The 27,494-nt window shown below is 39.4% G+C and overlaps 1 protein-coding gene across 6 annotated transcripts in view; it reads left to right on the forward strand.

The window, feature by feature from the left end:
• nek7 (NIMA related kinase 7) overlaps positions 1 to 27,494 on the forward strand; it is a 118,185-nt gene that overhangs the window by 61,823 nt on the left and 28,868 nt on the right. For all 6 annotated transcript variants that reach the window (XM_062980785.1, XM_008115012.3, XM_008115010.3 and 3 more), the window contains one exon: positions 16,410 to 16,518. In XM_062980785.1, the coding sequence (XP_062836855.1) occupies positions 16,410 to 16,518 (109 nt within the window). The remainder of the gene's footprint in view (positions 1 to 16,409; positions 16,519 to 27,494) is intronic.

Genomic DNA, 27,494 nt, shown 5'->3' on the forward strand with positions numbered 1-27,494 from the left:
AAAGGTCAAAATTAGTCCAAAGAAACAATGTCCAATATGAAATATTAAGGTCCAAAGTTGTAATCCAATAACCGAAACACTCACTTTGCCAGGCAAAGTGAGGGGAGATGACAAGGTCCTTTAGTCCATGAACTTGAGCAAGGCTAGGAAATAACTTGATACTTGAAACAAGGCTTGAAACGTGGAACAAGGTAACGAGGAACAAGAACAAGGTCCGTGGAATAACTTGGTAAAATCCGTGAAACAAGGCAAGGTTTAGTCCTGGGAACAAGGCAAGGTCCGTAGGTAAACAAAGGCTGGGAAACAGGAGCGAAGGCTGGAAACAAGGCAAGGCTTGAGCAGGAACGAGGCTTGAATCGGAGCGCGCTGTCCAGACACAACTCACTCCGGAGGCTGACGAATTGACTCCGCGAAGTTACTACGCGGGTAAAACACCTATATAGAGTCTAACTTTCCCGCCGAAGCAGTTCTCTGGGAACCAGAAACGAAAGCTAACCTCTGAGACCAGATGTCTGACTCCTTAAAGATTCTCACGAAAAACAGACTTAATTGGGTACATTCTTAGCTGCTATTCTCGCACTCCTGCGCGAAGCTGCTTCCAAACCCCTCTGTTGTTTACAAAACTCATGGCGAGAGAACACGGGAGATGTAGGCTCAGGGTTTGTTTGACATACTTCTGGGACATAACTTTCTTGCAGGTGCAAGGTTCCCAGATCTGCCTGGGAAAGATCTGGCTGAGAAGAATCCAGTTCTGACTGGGAAGGTAAAAAACCCAAGTTTTCTTCTTCATCAGGCATTACAATGTCATGAGCAGGACTACAAGGCCCATGAGTCATCACACGAAGGGACTTGCGGCAGCTCACAAAAAAACACAATAGTGTTGCGACAAAACAGCATACATTTACATAGGCAACATATGTTTACATAAAACAACATGCTAATATAAACCGTACTAATTTGAAATCCAACAGACGCAGCAGAGCTGCAGATAAAAACAAGTGTGTGCCATCTCAGCCCATAAGGTATTAACATAAATCAGTCACTAGGTCCTCAGGGTTTCTTGGTTAAGGTACTAAACATAGGCCAAAGGCTTGTACAAAAAGCCATGTTTTCAGTTGTGTCCGGAAAGCTTGGAGGGTGGGGACTAACCTGATCTCTTTAGGGAGGGCATTCCGAAGCTGGGGTGGGGCATTATTGAAAAGGCCCTCTCTCTCGTCCCCACTAGCCATGCTTGAGACGGAGGTGGGATCGAGAGGAGACATTCCCCAGCAGATCAATGCAGATCTTAGGTAGGCTACCGTATTTCCAATTTTGTCACAAATTAGTGCAATCCTGGTTATAAAAACCGGCATCCCACTGTCTCTAAAGGTTAAGGAAAAATAGAATGAAAATTTTTGGTCTGTGACTCTTAACTTAGACCGAGAACCTGAGTGTCATAGTCTTGGAATGAAAAAAAAAGAAAGCTAACAACGTTTTCCCATTACTGTTAATGGAGACTTTCTAACAAATTAGTTAATCATTGTACTTTGGCCAGTACTCATAACACGTTCCAAAGAGATTTCAGTTGTCCAGGTATTTAAGGCATAGGGATCAATAGCTTAAACGTGCCCAAGAAGTTGAATGAATTGTGTGAAACTGTGTATTGAAAAAAGTATGAAACCATGATCACGATGCTGGGGAAAAAGGAAGAGAGGCCGACCAAGGGCAAAATGGATGGACGGTATCCTTGAAGTGACTGGCTTGACCTTGAAGGAACTGGGGGCGGTGACGGCCGACAGGGAGCTCTGACGTGGACTGGTCCATTCGGTCACGAAGAGTCGAAGATGACCAAACGACTGAGCAGCAGCAGCATGAAACCATGAAACCTCCTTTTATTTTTAGTTAATCTCTGTAAGCAAAAAAATTGACATTAAAAAACATCACATGCCAACCCCCCCCCCTACAATATTTTCTGCTACTTTTTAATTATTGTCCTCAGTGAAATAACTTATGCAAAAGGATGCCTGTTTAAGATACTTTGACTTGGCTGCAGCGTACAATGTACAGTGTGACCAACTCTCCCGTATTTCAGCTACTTTTCTGGCTGAAATACAGGAGATCCTCTTTCTCCCGTATAGCCTCACTGTGTGTGTATAGTGACGGAGACCTGAGGACAGACTCTCAGGAGGGGGGATTACAAAGAAATGGGGGGGGGGGAAGAGGCCACCAGAAGCCCCTCCCCCTTTCCCTTCCCTCTCCCCCCACAATCCCTGCCCCTGTAATAAGGAAAGGGGGTGTGGCTTGTGGGATCTCTCCCTCCCCCATCCCCCTAGGGAAGTCAATGGAGGAGGAGGAGGAGGGAAAGGAAGAAGAAGGGGAGGGTAGAAGAGGGGAGAAGATGAGAGGAGGAAGAGGGAAAATAAGGAGAGGAGGAGAGGAAGAAGATAAGGAGGCGAAGTTCACCATGTACCCAATGCACATATATGAAATGAAACAACCAAGAAAGATAAGCCATTCTTTCCCACTTCAAGTTTTATTGCAATGTTTATTGCAGACAAAGCTGCTGTAACCCATCATCATCATAATTATTATGTTTATTTATACCCCGCTTTTCTCTCCAACAAGGAGACTCAAAGCGGCTACTGAATGTCTGTTTTTTCAGCCCTCCTTCACAATCCTCCCAATGCTGATGCTGCTAAAAAAATCTGGTTAGATGAGAAGAAGTAAGAAAAGTAGACAAGGGCCTCTCTGCAGCTTTTGCAAAAAAAAAACAAAAAAACCAAAACAACACACACACTCAAAGAGTTTTACTTTTTGTTTTGTTTAATATCCATTCCATGAATATTTGCTGAAGTAATACAATGCCACTAAAAATGTACAAAATTTGTTGATACTAAATCTGTTTAAAATTCATAGCCAACAGTTGGTTATCCTAATACCATGTCAAGTGCAGTTTTTGGACACCACTATTGGATTTTTTAAAACATATATATTTCCAGTGTAAATCTTTTTGTTTTTCAGATTAACTCATTCTGGTTTTTAATTCTGTTATTAAAGTGTCTCAGAACTGTTGGGTAAAAGAATAAAAGTGTATTTCTTTGAAGTAATCTTTATCCTATGTCATCAAATATTATTTTGTTTGGCTCTTGGAATATTTATTTTGTTTTCTACCAGACACTACTGGAAATTTATCTGCTTGCTTTGAAGAATATTCCTTGTCACAATGACAGTTTTAAGCTAAGATGGTGAAAAAAATGTGCTACATTGATTGACAATGTCCTGTTAATATTTATAACAAAATTGTATATATTTTGCTTATGAATTAATAATTCTGTAGGTTTACATTTCCTACAACATAAAGGTTTTGTTTTCTCTTCTGAATATTTCTATTTGACATAATACTTATTAATATGAGGTCTCCCTCCTTTCCCACTTCTCTCTCCCTGTGTCAGATTTCATTATGGCCTATTGATGCCTTTATTTTACCTGGGGCTGTCAACTTTTAGCCAATTTAACATTCTTGCTTTTAACTATTCAAAATAACTATTCTAATATTTCAAATATGGTGATTTTTTTTTCTTTTTTAAGACTTTTAATGAGAAGAGCAGTTCCTCTTGAATACCGCCAAATTCTTTATGTGTTTGGAACTCTTTTTGTGTATGTTTCCGGAGTAATCGAAGAACAAATATTGTTTACTGTAATGCAACCAGACCTTGAATGCTTGCTCTAGATATATCATATGTTAAAATATAAAAAGTGATTAATGTTTGTAATTATTTTTTTGTAATTTTAATACAAGATAAAGAAATACATGAATTAACCTACCAGTGAATCCTGTAAATTCTGAGGAGTAATGTGTCATTTAGAGAGGCCTGATGTCCATAGTACAGGTTGGCTGTGTTAAACTTTGGATATTTCTTACCTTCTCCTTTGTTGTTGTCGAGTAGTTCATGCTGTCTTAGGTGTTGTATCTAATATAGTAAAATCAGATTTCTGTTTGAAGTTAATGACACCCTATCAAGTGATGATTAACTATGTATAAAGTGTCAAAACAGACCTACATTCTCATACTTTTCATAGATGGAGTAGAATGAGCGTATACCCCCATTTCATTTCTAAATGGCAGTTTAAAGAGAAAGAATATGTTATTCAATGGAAAAAATGTGCTTCTCTATTTGTAGTGTCTTTGCCATATGATCTAGGGAAACCAGTAATTAAATTCAGGAACCCAGCTTTGAGAATCTATTAAAGTTCATGATGGTTTGCAGCCTACTTTTTTTCCACTGGAGCATATGGTGAATCTTTAATACATTGTTGTGCTGCTATTGTTGTGCTTTCCAACTTACAGTAACCCTAAGGTGGTTCAGGATTTTCTTGGCAAGGTTTCTTCAGATGGGGGTTGCCTTAGGCCCCTCCCCCAATTTTTTTGGCTGATTTCTGAATCAGTTTGATTTTGATGTAATGGCTATTTTCTCATATTTTAAATTTTTCTTAATACCACAATTGAAACCATTTTTTTTCTGTATGCAAAGGAATAAGCAGCTTTTGGAAACAATATAATTGAAGCCAAGAATTTAAGAGTATATTTTTGGTTCCACTTTGTGCATGAATTTGGAGCAAGGGTGGGCAACAGTAACAGGTCCACTTCAGCTGTCAAAACTGGATATTTTTTAAAACATCAATCAGTTCATGGAGGTCTTGAAACCTGTTTCAAAGACAAACTGTTCGCTCACAGAAGCCACAATTCACCCTGCTTTTTTGTCTAGAAAAGATCAACCTGGGGCCTCTGGAGGTGTAGAGAGCCACCAGATTATCTAAGGGGTTGCACATAGCCCCAATTCTTCGCCGTCATGCATAGTAACTTTCAGCATACTGGAAATCTGAATGCATTCTAGAAATACTTAACACACCCTTTTGTTGAATGGAATTGTAAAGTGAGATCAGTGATTGTAAATACTCTGTCATTTTAGGAAGCCTCGCTATCAATCCTAGCTTTTTCTTGAAAAAATGTATTAGGCGCTTTAGGAAATGAGCAATGAGACCCATGTTAATCTGTATAGTAGCCCATTGGATCTGAATTCAGGCTCAATGTATGGTAAAGCAGTTATTAACAAATGTTTAATCCCAGTGAAATTTGGGCTAGACATAGCTATTGTTAGATGGATTGGGAATTGGTTGACTGGTCGAACCCAAAGCATTCCTCCTCATCTTGGAGAGAGGTGACCAGTGCAGTGCCATGTGGTTCTATCCTGAGCTTAGTGCTATTCAACATCTTTATCAATAACTTGGATGACTGAATAGAGGGCATGCTTAGCAGATTTGCAGATGACACCAAATTGGGAGAGATAGCTGAGACCCCAGAAAACAGGATCAGAATCCAAAACAGCCTTAACAGCCAGCAAATGTCCCTACTCCTTTGCAGTGCTGCATGTCCTGTTATGCAGTGGAAGACCTGCTGTAAAATTTTCCATAATGCCCTGTTTCACATTGGTTCAATTCTCTTACATGGTTGTATATTGGGTCAATGACATTGCTCTGTCATTGTAAAGTTATATATTATCGCCTTATATATTTTTAAAAAGGTAACATGAATACAAACATTAAAACTAACTTGTGACTCTTCAGCATCCCAGAAAGTGCCTCCATCTCTGTTGCATTTACTCATCCTTGTGTTAAGCCTTTTGACTTGGTCATTGAATTCTGAGGACATTGAGCTTTTCAATGGTAATGTGCCAGGATATCTTCTTTGCCCTTGCATCATTTTGTCCAGTGCATCTGTTTTGAATGGTTAATAGATATCTTTAGTTTGGTTTTCAGGATTATTGCATAGCTCACAAAAAAGGCTCGCTGTATCGTTTTTGTCTGCTACAGGATATAAATTAAAATAGTTCTTTTCTACCTTTCAAGTGAGAATGAGACTGGTTTCAATCCACAGGAAACATGATGTTGTTTGAGTATAGAGGGAGAACCAGAAAGAGTGGAAAATGTTTGATACCTTATTTGTATAAATTTACGTTGATGTCTAAGTGACATGCTACTAGTGTGAATGTCTCAAATAATATGAGAAGTAGTCCTCATGTAGTTTCATTGTGGCTACCTTGACAAGCTAAAGCATTATTTATTTGTTTGTTTGTTTGTTTATCATGTCAGAAGCGAACCGAAGGTACAGTTGTAATGTATTTGAAAAGACAGTCAAAAAATTGGCATTATACTAAATGTCCTTTGACCAGTAGTTGGCCACTTGGCGTACCTCTGGTGTGGCTATGAGAAGGTCCTCCATTGTGCATGTGGCAGGGCTTAGACTTGTAATAGATGGTCTGTGATTTGCTCTTCTCCATATTCGCATGTCATGGACTCCACTTTGTAGCCCCATTTTCTTAAGTTTGGCTCTGCATCTTGTGGTGCCAGAGCACAGTCTGTTCAGTGCTTTCTAAGTCACCCAGTCTTCTGTATGCCCAGGAGGGAGTTTTTTTTGTTAAAAAGATATTGCTGTTCAGTAACATATCCAAGTTGGCTTGTAAACATCAAATAAAGTGCAAATGCCAATGGGAATATTTAGTAATTTACAGCATGATTAAAACACCAATGTATTCTTTTTAAATGGGAAAATAAATATATATTTGCTTGTGCCAAAACAATAGCAGTGAGTGTGCAAGATACACTTCTAAGAGGGAAGAACTTTATAAATCAGGCGCTACAATCTCCAGATTGCTTCGATGGCAAGATCACTTGGGCGGTTGGGGGGGGGGGGGGGGAAGACCAGCTGAGATAATCTCTGTACATAGCCCATGGAATTCATTACTTTTAGGCATGACTGATGTAGCCTTGCATGAGCCAGATGATCTACTTTGATCATGATGGAAGGAAGATATGACCTGGAAGATTTACTGATACCTGAACAGAAGAAGACGAGTAAATGTGTAATATCTTAGAAAGCTTTCATTGATGTTCCAATAAGCTGCACTAGTGCACACATACAATATAGGTTTGAGGTAGTAGTAGTTCCAACAATAACGCTCACAGTGTATCATTGGGAACATTGTGATTCATGGATTGAACATGCCCCTTAAATGCCAGTTTTCTGGTCCCTAAAGTATTGAGCAATTTCTGGATGATTTTAATAATAATAATAATAATAATAATAATAATAATAATAATAATAATTTATTTCTTATAACCTGCCTCCATCTCTCTCAACAACAATTTAATATACAATTTAAACATAATAAAATACAGAATTAAAATACATAAGAGCAATTATTTAAACCAACTTAAAATGAACACGCAATATATTAATTGCAGGAGAAAATGGGGTTATTCAGGTTGTATGGGAGGGGCAGGTTTGTGCAGCCATAGGTAATAGAGTGGGATAAAGTGCTAAGAACCAGGAGCAATTTAGGACTGTGTGGTAAAGTGTAAGCTGATTTATTCAAAAGCACATTGAAACAGCCAAGTTTCAGATCTTTTTGGAATATGGCCAGGGTAGGCACAAATCTGATCTCCCTAGGGAGAGAGTTCCAGAGCTGGGGGGCCACCACCGAGAAGGCCCTCTCCCTTGTCCCTACCAACTTTGCTTGGGACGGTGGTGGGAGTGAGAAAAGGGCCTCCCCAGAACATCTTGGAGCCCGTGCCGGTTTGTAGGGAGATATGCGATCACGAAGTTATGCAGGACCTGAACTGTTTAGGCCTTTATAGGTCATAACATGCACCTTGAATTGGGATCGGAAACTTATTGGCAGCCAGTGGAGCTGCTTCAGGAGAGGCGTGGTCCGCTCCCTGTAACTAGCTCCTGTTAACAATCTGGCTGCCGATCTTTGCACCAACTGCAATTTCCAGGCCATCTTCAAAGGCAGCCCCACATAGAGTGCATTGCAGTAGTCCAGTCTTGATGTAACCAATGCATGGACCACTATGGCCAAGTCAGACTACTCGAGGTACGGTCGCAGCTGAAGCACAAGTTTTAACTGTGCGAAGGCCGTCCCAGCCACCGCCGACACCTGAGCATCAAACGTCAGTGCTGAGTCCAGGAGAACCCCCAGACTGTGGACCTGTGTCTTCAGGGTGAGTGTAACCCCATCTAGCACAGGTTGCCACCCTATACCCCATTTCATCAAACGACTGACTTGGAGGACCTTTGTCTTGTCAAGATTAATCTTCACCTTGTTAGCCCTCATCCAGCCCATCACAGTGGCCAGGCACTGGTCCAAAATACGAGGGGCTTCCTTAGAATTTGGTAGAACAGAGTAGTAGAGTTGAGTGTCATCTGCGCAGAGATGGTACCGAACTCCAAAACTCTGGATGACCTCACCCAGCAGTTTCATGTAGATGTTAAAAAGCATAGGGGATAGAATAGAGCCTTGCAAGACCCCACAGGTCAAAGGCCAGGTGTCCGAGCAGGCATCCCCCAGCTTTACTGACTGGGTTTGACCCTCCAGGAAGGAGTGGAGCCACTGTAGTACAGTGCCCCCAAAACCCATTCCGGAAAGCTGCCCCAGAAGGATACCATGGTTGATGGTATCAAAAGCCACTAAGATGTCCAAGAGAACCAACAAGGACACACTCCTCCTGTCAAGCACTCTGCAGAGGTCATCCTCCAAGGTGGTGGATTTTTCACCTCAAACCTACCAAAAACCATTTAAATGCATGACCTCCCTAGAAATTTCCCACAGCCTGAGATAACTGAAAGTTTTGTCACATTTTCAGTGACCACAGTGAGCTAGTGTGACCCATGCCAGAGGCCATAGAGATTAAAATTGCTTCCCATTTATTGCAATAAGTTGCCCACATTATATATAGATGCCTACTAAAAAGGAAAGCTCTTCGTAACTACATTATGATTTTGGAACCAGGTGCAGTTTCATCTCCTACAGCAGGCAAAAATCTGGGTATTTGGTAACTTCCATTGGGAGTCATTCATTTCAATAAGGTTTGCTGTTATCCAGTTTTGTTTCCTCTGTAAATTCAGGAATGTATCCCCCATAGATACTGAGATTATGTACTAATGCAGGCAAAATAGTATTTTCTGAAATGTGGGAGAAGCCAGCCATAAATTGGGACAAAACTATTTTTCTAAGAATATTTTCTTTTTGTTAAACCAGATTTTTTTAACTGAAACTTTTAAAAAAATCCATTTTCTTTTAGATTTTCTACAACAAAAATATACTTCCTTCTATTGAAAACTAAAAAATTCTTTTGATATGTACCATCTACTGTTTATCAAGACACTATGTACATTTTATATGTATATGACATTCTGTCACCTTTCTCCTCTGAGCTTTTCTGTGTATTAGATTTTAAAAGTTGTTCTCGATATTTTAAACAATATTTTTCCAGCAGTACACCAAGCAACAGGAACACTAGGTGTATTAATTATAGAACAAAGCTTGAAGTTAATATATTTTTTATTAAGTATCTTCCTAAAGGAAATAAAAATAATACTTTGAACTTACTACATCTGTGCTTGCTGTAAAGAGTTTTGAAGCTACCTGTAATACCTATTTTGTGGCGGGAGGGGGGGTTGTAAGTCATGTTTATTTTATTTAATCTTAACTTTTAAAGAATCATAGAATTATAGTTTGAACAATCCAGTCCAACCTCATTCTTCAAGCAGAAATCCAAAGAAGTACTTCTGACAGATGGCCATCCAGCCTATATTTCAAAATCTCCAGAGAAGGAGACTCCACCACACTTGGAGATAGCATATTCCACTGCTGAAGAGAACGTTTTCCTAATGTTTAGATGGAATCTCATTTCCTGAAGTTAGAATCCTTTGCTCCATGTCCAAGTCTCTGGAACAATAGGAAACAAGCTTTGCCACCTTGTATATGACATCTTATCAAATATTTAAATACAGTTATGATGTCACTTCTGTTCTACAGGCTAAATTTACCTTGTTTCCTAAATCACTCCTTATAGGGCATGGTCTTCAGACCTTTTACCATTTTGGTTGTTCTTGTCAATATCCTTCTGAAATTGGACACAGGTCTTACCTTCCAAATGTTGTTGGACTGAAATGCCCAGCACTTTGCCTGTGCCCATAAGGACTCATCAAAACTACATCAAGCTATATATATTTGGGTAGCTGTTCAATTCCCATCCCTGTGCAGCAAAATCCCATTCATTTTCTGTTACACTCAATTCGCATAAAACATCATACTGCAGAAAAAAATATTCATAATGTAATATATTATATTATATTATGAATATTTTTGGATAAGTAGGTGTTGAATATTTAGGTACAAACAAACCGTGTATAAGGAGTTTTCATCAGCAGGTGAAGTTTGTTTAAAAGTTCATTGTTATGAACTCAAAAAGATTTTAAAAACAAAGAGGCGTGCTTTTATATTCATATACTTGAAGTTGCGTATTTATTTTTAAATGAAAAGAAACCTGGTCTCTGTCTTCTTGTTGACATCAAACAATCCTCTGATATGTAAATTCCAGCTATGGGAAGAACAGATAGCACAGGATGTGTTTGGATTGAATCCAGGTCTGAGTGAAGACAACATTTAAGGAATTGAAATTCAAACATTGTCTCTTTTTTTAAAAAAAGAAGAGAAAAATACTTTGAAAAAATATATATCTACCTGTCTATCAATTTTCTTTCTTTTTTTTATATTAAAATGCATGTCAATATAATTTACTCTGTTTTGGGTGTGTCTCTTGGTCTTATGCACAGAGCAGACACAGTATTGTCTTTCCCTTACTGTAAGTGCAGTAAAGAAAGGAGCAAGGACTCACTTTCAGCTCCATGCCACCCCTCTCACATCCTCTGGTGAAAACATTCCTCTTCTACATCTTAGTGACGTTAAACATTACAAGAATACCCCAGTTAAATAAGCCTCCAACAAAGTCTTATTGTAGCTCTCTATCCAGTCCAGCCCACTTCCTCTGTCTAGCTAGAGGTTTTTGTTCTGTTTTGTTTTGCACTATTGATTTCTATTTTGATGGTGAAGAAAGACTGGAGAAAGGCAGACTGTTACTGCTGTGTTGTAGCCGCATGCCTGCTGTAAACAATGCAATAAGGGTTGACCTACCCTGTTTCCCCGAAAATAAGACATCCCCAAAAAATAAGACCTAGAAGAAGTTTTGCTGAATTGCTAACTACAGTAGAGTCTCACTTATCCAACACTCACTTATCCAACGTTCTGGATTATCCAACGCATTTTTGTAGACAATGTTTTCAATATATCGTGATATTTTGGTGCTAAATTCGTAAATACAGTAATTACTACATAGCATTACTGCGTATTGAACTACTTTTTCTGTCAAATTTGTTGTATAACATGATGTTTTGCTGCTTAATTTGTAAAATCATAACCTAATTTGATGTTTAATGGGCATTTTCTTAATCTCTCCTTATTATCCAACATATTCGCTTATCCAACGTTCTGCCGGCCCTTTTATGTTGGATAAGTGAAACTACTGTATAAGGCCTCCCCCGAAAGTAAGACCTAACAAAGTTTTTGTTTGGAAGTATGTCCAGAGCATGCAGGATTAGTAAATGTACATACCAGCTGTACATGGAAATAATGGTAGTAACAAGAAATTCTTGATAGGATTCACAGTTTGTCTGGTTATGTTGGTTTGTGATGACAACTACTGTACAGTATATAATAAATGTTCGTGTTTTTGTTCAACAATAAATGTGAATTATTCTTCATAGCAAAATAAGACATCCCATGAAAATAAGACCTTGCACATCTTTGGGAGCAAAAATTAATATAAGACACTGTCTTATTTTCGGGGAAACACGGTAGGAAGGAATGGGATTCTAGTCTTGGAACCTTTCCACATAGCCATATAACCCAGAATATTAAGATAATCCACAATATCTGCTTTGAACTGGGTTATCTGAGTCCACACTGCCACATAATCCAGTTCAATTTGGATTTTATACAGCTTTGTGGAAGGGGTCTTGGTGATCCCACTATAGCTGTGTGTGCAACAGGTAAAGTGAGCAGCAGCCTCTGGAATCACTAACTGAGCATATGTGAAGAGCAGATTAGCTTGTCTCCCTAGCTACCCTGGCATTTTTAAAAAAGCATAGATGGTTCACCATCAAAATGTTTCACCATCAAAATAGAAATCATAAGAAAAGCCATGAGATGCTAGTTGCTGTTGGCGCATTGGGTTAAACCGCTGAGCTGCTGAACTTGCTGACCGAAAAGTTGGTGGTTCGAATCTGGGGAGCGGAGTGAGCTCCAGCTATTCGCCCCAGCATCTGCTAATCTAGCAGTCCGAAAACATGCAAATGTGAGTTGCTCTTTGGCTCTTTGGCTTAGAAATGGAGATGAGCACCAGCCCTCAGAGTCGGACATGACTAGACTTTTTTTAAAAATATATTTTTATTAAGTGATTCTGTACATCAAAAAGAGTGAGAACAATATTGGGTATAGGAAAGAAAGGGAAATAGTGAGAGGAGAAGAAAAAAATAGAAAAATAGTAAAAAATAAAAAGCGGAGAGGAAAAAGACAATAATTTTTAAATAAATAAAATAAAAAGGGAAAAAATAGTTAGTTGTACTTCCCATCTTTTCTTCTGGGTGACACAGTTAATTGTTTTAACATAATGTTTGTATCCACTCTGTCTTTATGTTTTTGTAAAAAGCTCCTCTTGTTCAATAAAGTTTGTTAATGAAGTCCAGAGTGTTTCTTTTTTTGGTTTACCGTGATGGGTCTTCAGATGATAAATTAGGTTGTCCATGTTCTTTATGTCCATAATCTTTAATATCTATTCTTCCATAGTTGATATATCTATAGACTTCCATTTTTTTGCATACACTTTTCTGGCTGCGGTCACAAAGTAATTGAATAGAATCTCTTGGTTCTTATTGAGGTTCATATAAGTCATACCTAATAGAAAGTACTCTGGTTTCATTTGGAAATTGATTTTGACTATTCTTTGTATTGTTTTATGGATTGTTTTCCAATAGTCCTTTGCTATTTTACATCCCCACCACTTGTGGTAAAATGTACCCACATGTTTATCGCATTTCCAGCATTGATCTTTTATATTTTTATAACATTTTGCCAATTTTGGGGGGGGGGGGTCATGTACCACTGGTACACCATCTTGTGCCAATTTTCCTTAAGGTCGTAAGAATAGTTATAATTCAATTTGTGGTTCCACATCTCCCATTTTGCCATACTTATCGGGTATCTCAGGTGGGACAACCATTTTACCATGCAATCCTTAACTTGTTCAGTTTCTGTGGCCCAATGTAGCAAAATTTTATAAATTTTTGTGATTGCTTTCTTTTTGGTGTGCGTGATTTTGTCCCAAATAGTATATTTGTCTGAAAAACCATTCTTTTTATCTCTATTATAATATTCTTGGATCTGTCTATATTGAAACCATGAAACATTTTTAAACTGAATAATTATTTCTTTTTGTGTCTTCAATAAATATTCCCCATTTTGTTTTCTCAGCACATCTTTATATGTTGGCCAGTCTTCCCATCCTATCTCTCTCCTTTGAATAGCTTCTATTGGGGATATCCAAAGTGGTGTCTTTTGGTAGAACCTTAGTTTGTACTTTTCCCATATTTTAAGAAGGGCTGATTTGATAAAATGTTTCCCGAAGTTTTTTTTCACTTTTATTTTATCATACTACATATTGGCATTCCAACTGCATCTTAAATCAAAACCCTCTAGGTTTTGTTTAAATTCGACCAATCTTTAATCCAGATTAGGCCACATACCTCGTAATATGACTTCAGGTCTGGAAGTCCCAGTCCTCCTCTTTTTTTTTTTTTCTCTATCAAATTTAAAAGTTTTATCATCTGGTTTTTTCCCCAGCTAGATACATTTCATTATATTTGTATTCCATTTTTTAAATATTTCATAATTTCTTATAATGGGGATTGTTTGGAACAAAAACAAAATTTTTGGCAATACATTCATTTTTATAATCGATATTCTTCCCAGGAGTGAAAGTTCAGGTGTTTCCATTTTTCCAAGTCCATTTTTATTTCCTTCCATTTTTCTTTATAGTTGTTCTTTAATAATTGTGTGTTCTTAGGTGTAATAATTACTCCTAAATATTTTATTTTATTTGTAATTTGTATTCCTGTTATTTTTCCCAGTTCTTGTTTTTTCTTTGAAATATTCTTAGTCATATCATTGTTTTTTTCTTATTGATTCTTAGGCCTGAGATGTTGCTGAATAATTCTATTTTATTGAACCATTTTTGTATGTTTTCCAACGGATTCTCTATTATACAAATCATGTCGTCGGTGAATGCTCTTATTTTATAATTCTCTTTTCTTATCCTAATTCCTATTAGTTCTTTGTCCTCTCATATTGCTTAAGAGTATTTCTAAAGAGAATATAAATAATAAAGGAGATAAAGGGCAACCTTGTCTTGTACCTTTTGCTATTTTTTTGTTTCTTGACTGTTTATAAAGATCTTTGCTTCTTGTTTACTATATATTGCTTTTATCACTGTAATAAAGTAGTGTCCCATGTCCAATTCTTTTAGTAGCATGATAAAAAAAAATCCCAATTAATATTATCGAAGGAAGGCACATTCTATTTTATTGTTCTTTTCGTAGTATTCAATTGCATTTAGGATAATCATTACGTTATCTTTTATTTGTCTTCTTGGGAGGAATCCAGTTTGATTCTCTTTTATCCATTATGCTAAGACTGTCTTTAAACGTTCTGCCAAAAATATTCACGAATAATTTATCATCCATGTTAAGTAGGGAAATTGGTCAATAATTTTTGATATCTTGATCTGATTTTTCTTTATGGATCAGTGTTATAGTGGCTGCTTTCCATGAGTCTGGTATTATCTGGTTCAACATTACTTGATTCATTATTCTCAAGAGAGTTGGAGATAGTTCTTGTTCTAATGTTTTGTAGTAACAGGCCGTGTATCCATCTGGGCCAGGCACCTTTGATGAATCTAATTTCTTGATTGCTTTAGGCAGTTCTTCCTTAGATATTTCTTTATTTAGGAATTCTCTATGTTGTTCTGAGATTTTAGTTAATTTCTGATTACTTAAATATTGGACTATATCTTCCTTTTTAACCTGGTCCTTCAAGTAGAGTTTTTTTAAATAAAATTTGTAGAATTGATCTGTTATATCCTGATCTGAAAAATATTCCTTATCCTGTACTCGTATCTTGGTGATGTGTTGCTTTTGTTTCTTTTTTCTTATTTTACATGCCAACAATTTTCCTGGTTTATTGGCATTTTGGAAATGATATTGCTTAATATATTTTAGGTTTTTTTTTTTTTACTAATTGTTCTGTTTCCAAAAATTCTCATTGTTTATGCAGGCTTTCCAGTTTCTGTTGAGCCTTATTTTTTTAGGGTTATTTTTAAATTCTTTTTCTGTTTCATCAATTTTGTCAGTATTCTTCTTAAGCTCCGCGTTTCCCTTTTTGTTTCTTGTGGCATCTTGTGGCATTTTGTTTCTTGTGGCATTACTGCCTTAGAGGCATCCCATAATGTTTGGATTGATATTTCTGGTGTTTCATTTAAGGAGAAGAATTCTTTCAAGATTTCTTTGTTCTTTTTTATATCACTTTCTTCCTTTAATAAATTATCATTTAGTCTCCATTTCCAATTCCTTGTTTTCTGATTTACAGTCATCTCCAATGGGCAATGATCTGTGTGGATTCTAGGTGGGATCCTAATTTTACTGATTTTTGTAACTAGGGTATTGGAGACCCATAGAATGTTGATTCTGGACATGACTAGACAATATCAGGGGAAAACCCCTTTACCTTATTGAAAGAAGAAAAATAATCTCAAGATGTATTTTGGATTTTTTTAAGTGGGCTATAGAATGTTGAAAATATTTTTGTTTACTTATAGAAGACTTGATCTGCTTTTTCATTTCATGTCGTGCGTAATATTGATTTTGAGTAAGAGTTTTCCTGAAACATGTCAAAATGTTCTTCTTTTTGGTGGTGTTATTTCCTCTCTGCAACCAAAGTTTCTGCTAAAGAAGTAAAGTCCACAAATTCATTTACTTCATTAGCAAGGTATACCTATATATCAGTATAACATCAAGGCTAACAAGATTCCATCTTCATTTAACCAGATTGTTTAAACTTACCATATGTTCCATTCCTTCTATCAAATATGAAGTAAGAGCAAAATCCATTTCAATTTGCTTAAGGAGGAGGTAGATGTGTGGGAAGAAATGTGCTCCTGACCAGAGTCTTGTGGCAAATTCATGGTCAGAATTTCAGTCAAACATGACCTCCATGATAGTGATCATTTTGATAAAAAATGAATCATTAGCCCCAACTGAAGTGATGTCATTGAGAATTACACTTACATTACATTCAGTGATTCCATGGTCCTGTTTCAGTTGGAACTGATCGTGGATTTGGGCTTTATGACGTTATCAATTTGCAATGTTCCTCCACTCATAGTTGCACAAATTAACAGAGTCCTCTTTCATTTTAAAGCATTTTAAGAAGCAGAAGAGGTTGATTCCTGAAAGGACAGTATGGAAGTACTTTGTTCAGCTGTGCAGTGCCTTGGAACATATGCATTCACGGCGGGTCATGCATCGAGGTAACTTAACTGCTTTTAATAAACTAATGCAATTCAAATATAGGGGCAAAACATGATTTATTTTCCCCTAAAAGGTAAATAATTTATGTATTTCCTTAGGGGCTCCCTCCCTGCTCCAAAATAACTAATCCATATAGCTGTGTGTGTATTGGTGGCATTCCATTCCTTAGAATAAAGTTTTTAAAATATTTAACCTTATCTGCAAAGATACATAAGCATTAGTTCTGAATTCATATTCATGTATTGTATTCATGTGTATTGGTGGCATTCCATTCCTTAGAATAAAGTTTTTAAAATATTTAACCTTATCTGCAAAGATACATAAGCATTAGTTCTGAATTCATATTCATGTTACTTATATGCTGCAGATACTTACTTGTGTTGACAATCTACTCAGGTTTTCTTATACAATACAGGCAAGGATACTTCATAAAACACACACTGTTTCACTTTCTCTTTTCCAGAGTTTGGAATAAGAACTAACAAGTAATACAGGGTGGTTGAAAAAGAACTCCCTATTCACCACTTAATTTAAATGATGAATAGGGAGTTCTTTTTCAAACACCCTGTACACTTATTCTATCAAGTTTGTATACACAGACAATCCATATAGCTCTATAATCCAGGAATTTTGTAACTGTAACTGAATGTTGCTTGTTCCCGTTCCACTAGACATCATCAAGCATGGCAGAAATCAATATGTCTGATGATATTGCAAAACCCTGTTTGCAATTGCTGTAGTTGGTCTCCTGAAATTTTATAGTTTCTCTCTGAGGTCCAGGTTCTAATGAAAACACTACTTTTAGGTTTGTTTCCCCCACTATGCACACATACAAAAGGTATACTTACTATTTTATGTATTAAAGTACTTGTTGTCCCACCCTTTATTTTAGGACCTCAGGGTGGTGTACCATCCAAATTCGAATGTAAGGAAACAACATTTTCTAGTAACTTTTCATAATTACTGTTAAATGGCATTTATTGAGATACTTTGTCAGGAATATTTCTTCCTTTGTTAATTTTCCCTAATCACTTGACAATCAACAAAGTGAGAAATGCTTTGAATTATTTTCAATATTGCCACAAGTAATCAGTTTTTCACATGTCATGGCCGATAGCAGGAGGAAATTCCTTTTAAAAAATAGCTTTCAGAGTTTTGTTCTCTCACACATGCTCAACCCAGCTTTTAAATTTAAAGATCAGTGATTCCCAAACTTTAATCCTCCAAGTGTTTTGTTTTGGAAAACTACAACTCCCAGAATCCTCATTGGCCTTAGTGATCAGGGATTATGGGAGCTGAAGTCTAAAACACCTGGAAGATCAGAGCTTGGGAAATATTGTTCTAGGTAATGAATTGAGTATTTTGGGGGCTGCAGTTGATCTCCAGCCCCTTCTACACTGCCATATAATCCAAATTATCAAAGCAGATAATCCAAAGTATCTTTTTGAACTGGATTATATGAGTCTGCCATATAATCCAGTTCAAAGCATATAATCGAGATTTTATATGACAATATAGAAGAGTTTCTATGTGTTCTTTCTCAATTTAACTCCCTCCGCTGGTTATTTTTCTGACCAGTGGGTCGATAGACCAAAACTTCTCTTCCCCTTGCCTTTTATTAATTTATTTTGTTTATATGCCATCTTTCAGTATGGAATCCAAGCCAGCTCTCAATATGATTATAAACAGAACACAGTTTAAATAATAATTAATACGAAGGTTAAAAAACAATTAATTTTAAAAGACAACATGATAACAATGATAAAAACACAGCAAATCCCAATTAACATATTTTTCTGCCAAACGAAAGAAAGCAGAGAATGACCAATCTAACTATCAACCATTGAAAAAATTCTCTCCAAATGTACTGGAGAAAATGCTGCTCCCCTGGGGATCCTCAGACTTGAGCTGCCTCATATCAGGAGATATAGTCGTTCAGATAGTTTGAACACAAATCGTATATCTTTGTAGCAGGTTGCATTTATCTTTTCAGTTTTTTTGTTACTCTGATTGGTCTCAAGAACAGGGTATATTTTGTTACTGCTGTTTATTTCCTAGTTGCAGATTTGCCATATTTATAAAAGATGTGGATAACCGAGGGATTAAAAACTCATGCTGTGCACAACTTTTTGAATGAAGCTTGAAATAGTGCTGGTTGGCCTGTCATTTATCCGAGAGAGGGAGTTAGATTTGCTTCTTCCCTCCCTCCCCAGATGGCAGGGAAATGGCACTGTCTCTTGTCTGCATCAGTTTGCAGAGTTGGAGAGACAAGGGGGAGCATTTGGTAGGCTCTGGGAGCCTGGGTCATAGCAGTGCAATTAGTACTTATTAAAATCTTATTGCATGCAAGGCAAAAAGCCTTGGCTGACTGTGAGGCCATGTCAGAAAAGTCAGCTTAAGGACAAATACAGCCAGCTTAATATACTCTGGCAATACTACAGGAAATCTTTTTCCACTTCAGATACTGCTGTTCAACATAACCAAATATACATTTCAGTTGCTATAAGGATTAAAATTAAATTATTACAGATTTGGGGTCTTAGCAGGCAAAGGATCCCCGATGGTTTTATTTCAAATAGTATTTGGCATTTTTCAGATAATACAGAAATACTTTTTTATTATTCCCCCTTTCTAGATTTTTTTTCAGATCCAGACAGGAAACCTATGAAAAATGAAGCTTGATACAAACAATTAAAAATTTGAAAAATATTGAATCACCTTGCTTGAAAATGGCAATCTGAAAAGCATCCAATAGTTAGTCATATCCTGTATGTGCATGAAATTATTTTTAAACAAAGGTCTTATTTTTATCACTCTGAAGAGATTAAAATCACCCTTTGTAAATTGAGGACCTATCTGACATTCACCAAATCACCCTGGCCCATTTTTAAAAACCAACCAGAAACTAATCAAGTTTGTTGCTTCTTTTCAAGGGTTTTGTCTTCCCCAGATTGTTCACCTCCAGAAAGTATCTCAACTCACAACCAATAATCAGGAGTCCCAGGCTCTTCAGTCCAAAGGACATAGAAAAACCTGGTTTGTGGAGACTCATCTGTATCCTCAGGTCATGTCAGTCAAAGCTCAGTTTTGACTGACATGCATAGAAGTAGCACCTCACAACACTGCTTTGAGTACCATATGGCTGCTTTGGTTTCCATATTAGGAGAAAGTGAAGATATAAATCAAACAAATAATCATAGGCTAATTTGATGTATGCCATTATATCTACTGTTCAGAAAAGATTGATTTGAAAGACTTTGGAAAACTATCAGTGAGAGGTGAAAAGATTGCATCAGTGTCACAGCTTGTGCCTTGAAATGTTTTCTAGTTTATATGAATGAATAGCATGAATGAATATATGGAAGAGCCTGCCATGTGCTATATGTTTATTCAAATATTTGCACCTTTTTTTGCATCACTTAGGCCCCTTCTACACTGCCATATAAAATCCAAATTATCTGTGTTGAACTGCATTATACGGCAGTGTAGACTCATATAGTCCAGTTCAAAGCAGATAATGTGGATTATATAGCTATTTAGAACTAAGAATTCCCAAGCTGGCTAATAAGAACAGTTATCAAGCAACTCAATCCTAAAATAATACGAGGGATATCCGGAAAATAAGGTTACAATACTTTTTTTAAATACAAAAAATGAATATATGAATATACTACTGAAATCAATGGCCTTTCTTGCTGAGATCAGCAGGAATAAAGTGCAGTTAACTTGGCCTGAATTTCAGCCAATGTTGTTCTGGTAGATTTTTCACTTGATTGTTATGTAAAATTTATCACTGGCCTGGCTTTAATTTGTAGTCTTTTTCTGATATATGAGGGATATCCGGAAAGTAAGGTTACAATACTTTTTAAAAATACAAGGAATGAGTATATTTTTATAAAACTTACATGGATTATAGCATAGGTATTACATTATTTTTCCACATAATCACCATTCAGTTCAATACATTTTGTCATCTATGGGCCAAAGTTTTTTTATGCCTGTGTCTAGAAGTCTCCTGCCGCCTTTTTCAGCCAGTTCGTCACTTTGAGGAACTGCCGGATCCCGTCTGCAGGAGCTAGCGGCTGTGGAAGAGAACGAAGAGGAGGAAGCAGCAGCAACAGAGCTGGAGCTGGGAGCGGTTGGCGGAGGTGGAGGCGAGGCTGAGGTTGCCATTTGGCTGGAGGGGCTCCCCGAGCTTTTGAGTCCCCTGATGAGTTGCACCATGGCCGAGCACACCCGGTCCAACATGTTTCTGCCAGAGTGAGGAGGAGGAAGGCGACGGGGAGGAAGAGGAGGAGCTGCTGCTTTAGGGAACTGCCACCAAGCACCGTCTGCCACCTCTTTCCTCCTCCTCCTCACTCCGACGTTGGATCGGGTGTGCTTGGCCATGGCGTATGTTGGATCAGGTGCGCTCGGTCATGGCTCAGCCATGGCGCAGCTCGTCAGGGGCCTGGGGAGCCCCTCAAGCCAAGAGGCAGCCTCGGCTTCGCCACTGCTTCTGCCACCCGCTTCTCCCAGCTCCGGCTCTGTTGCTGCTGTTTCTTCCTCCTCCTCCTCCTCCTCCTCCTCTCCACCGCTGCCAGCATTTGCAGATGGGCTCCAGCGGTTTTCTCGAAGTCATGAACTGGCTGAAAAAGGGGACAGGAGACTTCTAGACGCAGGCATCAAAAAATTCAGCCCAGAGATGACAAATATATTGAATTGAATGGTGATTATGTGGAAAACAATGTAATACCTATGCTATAATCCATGTAAGTTTTATTAAAATATACTCATTCCTTGTATTTTTAAAAAATATTGTAACCTTACTTTCCGGATATCCCTCATATATCAGAAAAAAGACTACAAATTAAAGCCAGGTCAGTGATAAATTTTATATAACAATCAAGTGAAAAATCTACCAGAACAACATTGGCTGAAATTCAGGCCAAGTTAACTGCACTTTATTCCTGCTGATATCAGCAAGAAAGGCCATTGATTTCAGTAGTAACTAAATTCAATTAAGCTTGGGCACTACAATGCTGGGAAACTTGTTATGTGTTCTTAACAGTTTTGGAGGAGATTGAGGCAGGAGGCAGAGCAGGTAGAACTGTATTTTTTTAAGCCCAAAAGCAGTTTATCCTAGTCTTGAAATGTTAGTGCTGTTTTGTCAATCACTGGGCAGAGAAGGGGAGAATTTTTGCAGATTTTCTTAACCATGATAATGGTTAGTCATCATGAAAATGTTCTTTCTTTCTGTCCTTTTCCCTTCCAATTGTGGTGGGTTTTGTACAAAATACCTTATTGCTAATAACCTGAAGTATTTGCACAGAACTGTATTTCATGGGAAATACAATGTTTCTCTGCAAATGTTTTTGAGGAAAAAAACGTTTATGTATAAAAATGTACTACAGTATATGCAAAGTATAATTTTTTAAAAAATGAAATGTTTGCACAAAGCCTCTAGATAGAAAATTGTGCTGAATTTGGAAAACCTCTTGTATTTGGGAAATAATATATGAAATGTTTCCCACATGAAAACAGAATAAGAGGTTTACGTTCTTGTCATTAAGGTGACTTTGCATTCTAGATGGATAAAGGGCATTGACAAGACAGCTAGCAAAGCTGATTGAAAACTCTCCAAGGAAATTCTTAAAACCCTGCAGATCTAGCAGTTGAACCATTTTAATTATACCATCACCAAGGCAGGCATCAACAACCTCAGTGATACACATTTTTTATCAAGAAGTAAAAAAATCCCTACCAAGGGAAAGGTTACTACACTGTTGCTGTATATAGAGTGCTAAATCTAGTGAACTCATAAATGCCTTTATTGTTATTCATTAAATTTTAAGCATGTTGAAGAATGCACCTTCAAGAATGTGTGTGTGTGTTTTTTTTTTAAAAAAAAACAAACAAAAACAAAAACCTGCCCAAGACAGTAATTGGTCATTATTAATGTTTTTAAGGTGGGGAGGGGCTCTAGATGTTTTGGCCTGCATCATCCATCAGCTCAGCCCAGCATGACTGATGGCAAGGGACTGTGTCAAGGACAGAACGCCACAAGATTCAAGATAACAGAGTTTATTGGATTACAGAACTCAAAAATGCCCGTAAAATACAAGGGCCAGGCAGTATTAGCCTTTAGGAGCAAAAAGGGACAAGGAAAAAACGTTCAAAAGATAAACCGGATTAAACCGGAGTTTAATCCGGGTAAAAACAAACTGCTTGCTTCAGCCTGGGGATAAACAAAACAAAAGCCGAGGAACAAAAGATACAAAAGAATGCAACTAATTGGCAGCAGATTCCTCTCTGCTGCCAACACTGTGCTTAGAGTAACTTGCGTCGCTCCCACACACACAGCAGACAGGATTTCCAACACGAACAGATCAGCCAAGGATTGTAGCAGTAGAGTAGACCCAGTTCCTTTCCGTAGATCAAAGCCAGAAGCAGACGTTTGTAGTTTCCAAGTCCAAGAAGGGGGAAGTCAAGCCGTGGTCAGTTCAGTCCGAATTTCAAAGCAGGAGATGGCGTCCGTCAAGAAGACGACGGAAGGTCAAGCTAATAAGAGTAAGCACAGGTTTGCACAAACAAATGCCCACACAATTCCTCCCGCCGTCTGACCCTGAATTCCAAAACAACTTACGTATCAGCACACGAAAACACACCAGTCTTCAGGAAAGCGTCCCACACAGATCCCAAGCGTTCGTCCAGATTACCTTGCCCAACGCAATTTGCAATTGCTCCCAAGCCCCATTTTATGCCAGTTACAAATCCTCATCACTGTCAGCTGTCCTCCTTAACCCGGGCGTTTCCTCATCACTTTCCTCATCAGAGCTGGAACACCTCTGACTACGCCCCACAGCATCTCCAGCTGTGGATCCCGTCCCATCCCTCCAGCTAGACCATGGGTCTAATCCTGAAGGTCCCCATTCATCTTCTATCCCATCATGGCCAGTGGCACCCAATTCCTCCCTCACCCGAGTCCAATCCATCTCATCCTCCTCCGAGCTAACCAGCCCCTCCTCCATTCTCTCCGTAAACCCCTCAAAAGACTCTTCGTCAGATGGTGCTGCAAAAATGTCTCGCAGTCTTTTTCTTTCTCGCTCCTCGAGAGTATCTGACTCTCGAGGAGTCTTACGCCCACGTCTGTCAGTAACAGAGCCATGAGGCTCAATCATAACACTATCCCCTCTCACAAAGGCCTCCTCCCCCGATGGCGGAGAAGTGGCAGTGATACCCTCCGCTATAGCACCACGACGACTGGAGGTATCTAGTTTCAACAGCGAACGATGGAAGACTGGATGGACCTTTAAACTAGACGGTAAACGCAAACGAAACGCAACGGAAGAAATCTTTTTAACGAAAGGAAAGGGACCCAAATACCGAGGCGCAAACTTTCCCCCAGCCTGTTTAATATGTTTGGAAGATAACCACACCAAATCCCCTTCTTCCAACTCCTCCCCTGCCTGCCTGTGGCGGTCAGCCTGAGTCTTTTGCGTTGCCTTAGCTTCCAACAGTAAGCGACGGGCAACATCATGCAATGCAGCCATTTCCGAAGAGCGGTACACAGGGTCCGAAGAGACCACATTGGTCGACGGCGCCACACCTCCCCGTGGGTGAAAACCATAAGTTAGCTCAAATGGCGTATGCTGACTAGACGTGTGCATTGTTGTAAGCGAACTCCGCCACCGGTAACCACTTCACCCAAGCCGTGGGTTGATCTAAACAAAAACAACGCAAATACTGCTCTAAGAGCCCATTAACCCGTTCCGACTGTCCATCCGTTTGCGGATGAAAGGCTGAAGAAACGTTTAACTTAGTCCCTAAGCACTCATGGAAGTGTTTCCAAAAGCGTGACACAAATTGCGGAGCCCTATCCGAAATGATCACTTCGGGTGCTCCGTGCAAACGATAGATGTGCTTAGTAAATAGTAAAGCCAACGTAGGGGCCGCCGGAATGGTTGAACAAGGAATAAAATGAGCCAGTTTGCTAAATAAATCCACCACCACCCAAATACAAGTATAACCCCCAGACTTAGGCAAATCCGAAATAAAATCCATGGAAATGATTTGCCATGGCCTCTCAGGAACAGGTAGAAACGACAACAACCCTCTAGGGCGCCCAACAGGCGTCTTACTCTGCTGGCAAACAGCGCAGCTGTCACAAAAGCGCAGAATGTCTTGCCGCATCTTTGGCCACCAGTAGCTCCTGGTGATAAGCTGTACGGTCTTGAACCTGCCAAAGTGCCCAGCCATGGGTTCGTCATGGTGGGCTCTAATCACCTCCAACCTGAGGGCCCCCACTGGTACGTAGACCTGCCCCCTGCGTACCAATACTCCGTCTTGATCTTGTAGATGCGGCAGTATTGTACGGTTACCTGCTGATAGCAGCATCAGTTGCTCCTGAGTCCACACATCATCCCTCTGAGCCTCAAGGATCTGGTCATGTAACCCGAGCTCATTATCTACAACACATAGAGAGGCAGTAGGCAAGATGGTCTGACATACTACCTGCTCATTGGTCTTAAACTCCGGCTTGCGGGATAAAGCATAGGCCCGCAAGTTTGCCTTCCCCTCCACGAACTGTACCTTGAAGTTAAACCTGGAGAAAAACAAAGCCCATCGGATTTGACGCTGGTTTAACTTCTTTGCTGTTTGCAAGTGCTCTAAATTCTTGTGATCAGATCTGACCACGATCTGGTGCCGTGCCCCTTCAAGCCAGTGCCGCCACACCTCAAACGCCACCTTAATCGCCAACAACTCCTTCTCCCATATGGTATAGTTCTGCTCGAAGGGTGTTAGTTGCCGCGAGTAAAATCCACAGGGACGCAAGGTCCCTGAGGAATCCTTCTGAGACAATACAGCCCCCAACGCGTAGCTAGAAGCGTCCGCTTCTACCACGAACGGTTTGTCAACATCAGGATGTGTTAGTATGTTGTCCGATTGAAAACTAGACTTAAGTTGTAAAAACGCATCGTGAGCTTCCCGCCCCCACACAAATGGCTGTTTCTTACGCAGGAGCTGCGTCAAAGGTACCGTGAGCTTTGCAAAATTCGGAATAAACTCCCGGTAGTAATTAGCGAAACCTAAGAACCTTTGTACATCCTTCTTAGTCTTAAGCTCCTGCCATGAGTTGACGGCGTCAACCTTATGTGGGTCCATTTTAAGTTCCCTACCTGACACTACATGACCTAGGAACTCCACTTCAGGCACATGAAAGACGCACTTGGAAGCCTTGGCGAAAAGCCCATTAGCCCGCAGACGGTGCAGAACCTGCTTGACATGTTGACAATGTTCTTTCTCGTCCTTAGAAAAAATCAAGATATCATCCAAATAAATCACTAAAAATTGGTCAATTAGGTCCCTGAACACATCGTTCATGAACCTCTGGAAGACCGCAGGAGCATTGCAAAGTCCGAAAGGCATGACTCGGAACTCGTGGCATCCGAAACACGTGTTAAATGCCGTCTTCCATTCATCACCTTCCCGTATACGGATTAAGTTATATGCCCCCCGCAGGTCAAGCTTGGTAAAGACCTTGGCCCCTTGCACCCTTGATAACAGTTCCGAGATTAAAGGTAGCGGGTACCTATCCCGAATGGTGTATTTGTTTAGGATCCGATAGTCGCAGACCAGCCTAAGTTCCCCAGTCTTTTTGGCTACAAAGAATACTGGTGCCGCAGTTGGAGAGCTAGATGGGCGAATAAACCCCTTGGCTAAATTTTCATCTAGAAACTCCCGCAAAGCTTGCCTTTCCGGTACAGTCAAGGCATACAGCCTTCCTGCTGGCAATTTCGCACCTTCTGCTAGCTTAATGGCGCAATCATAAGGCCTGTGCGGTGGTAATTTGTCCGCTTCTCTTTTACAAAATACATCAGAGAACTCCCCATACTCAGCAGGCACTCCCTCCATATCAGATTGAGTAACATTCAGAGTGCAACAATCCTGCCTCTTTAAGGTCAATTTACGTGTCGCCCAATCTACTTGTGGGTTTACTACAGCTAGCCAATCCATCCCCAGAATCACATCATATCTAGGCAAGCTCGTAATATCCCACACAAACGTTCCCGTTACTCCCTGCACTTCCCACATTACTGCTGAGGTTTCATGGTTAACCACCCCAGTCTCCAGCAGTCTCCCATCTGCTCCTTCCACCCACACGTCGCATGCCTTGCGCACTCTAGGAATGCCATGCTTCTTAGCAAACTCAATATCTACATAAGAGACCGTAGCCCCTGAGTCCAGCAGTGCCAAAGTAGAAACAAGTTCCCTTCCCCCAACAGATAATGTAATGGGTACGAAAACATGCTTCCTCCCCTCAGTTGACTGCTTGAGGAGCCCTAGTGCGTTGGACTCACGTCGCACTAGGGCTGGCCTTTTCCCGAAAGCTGAGAAGGTTTCACATTACAGTCTTTGGCAAAATGCCCAGCATTCCCACAGTACAAACACAACCCCAGCTGCCTCCTACGGCTCTTTTCCTCTGTAGACAGCTTTTTAAAGACCCCAAGCTCCATAGGCTCTTCCCCCATCACCACAGGTGCCCTGGTTACATGCATGGGTGGCGCACACATTGCTTTCGAGTGTTTACGAGCCTCGAACCTTGCGTCCAAACGCAGCACCTTAGCTACTAAGGCGTCCCAATTTTCAGCCGGCTCCAAGCGTGCTAATTCATCCTGGAGCATATCACTTAACCCAGCAGTAAATAAAAGCATGAATGCATTTTCCCCCCAATCCAGCTGGTGGCGATACAAGTTAAACTTATTTAAGTAATCCAAAACAGTCCCCTTTCCCTGTTTCAAACGATACAGAGCCCACCCAGCATTCTCCGTGCGGAGAGGATCCCCAAAAGTGTCAGTTAATAACTTTTTGAAATTATTCAAATTGTCCTTGACTGGGTCATCTCCCAAAATTAAATTAGTGGCCCATTGTCCTGCGGGACCGGTCAACAAACTCAAAATAAATGCCACCTTGCTAGTGTCTGTAGGAAAAGCAT

The sequence above is a fragment of the Anolis carolinensis genome, chromosome 4 (genome assembly GCF_035594765.1).
Source record: "Anolis carolinensis isolate JA03-04 chromosome 4, rAnoCar3.1.pri, whole genome shotgun sequence".
NCBI lineage: Eukaryota > Metazoa > Chordata > Lepidosauria > Squamata > Dactyloidae > Anolis > Anolis carolinensis.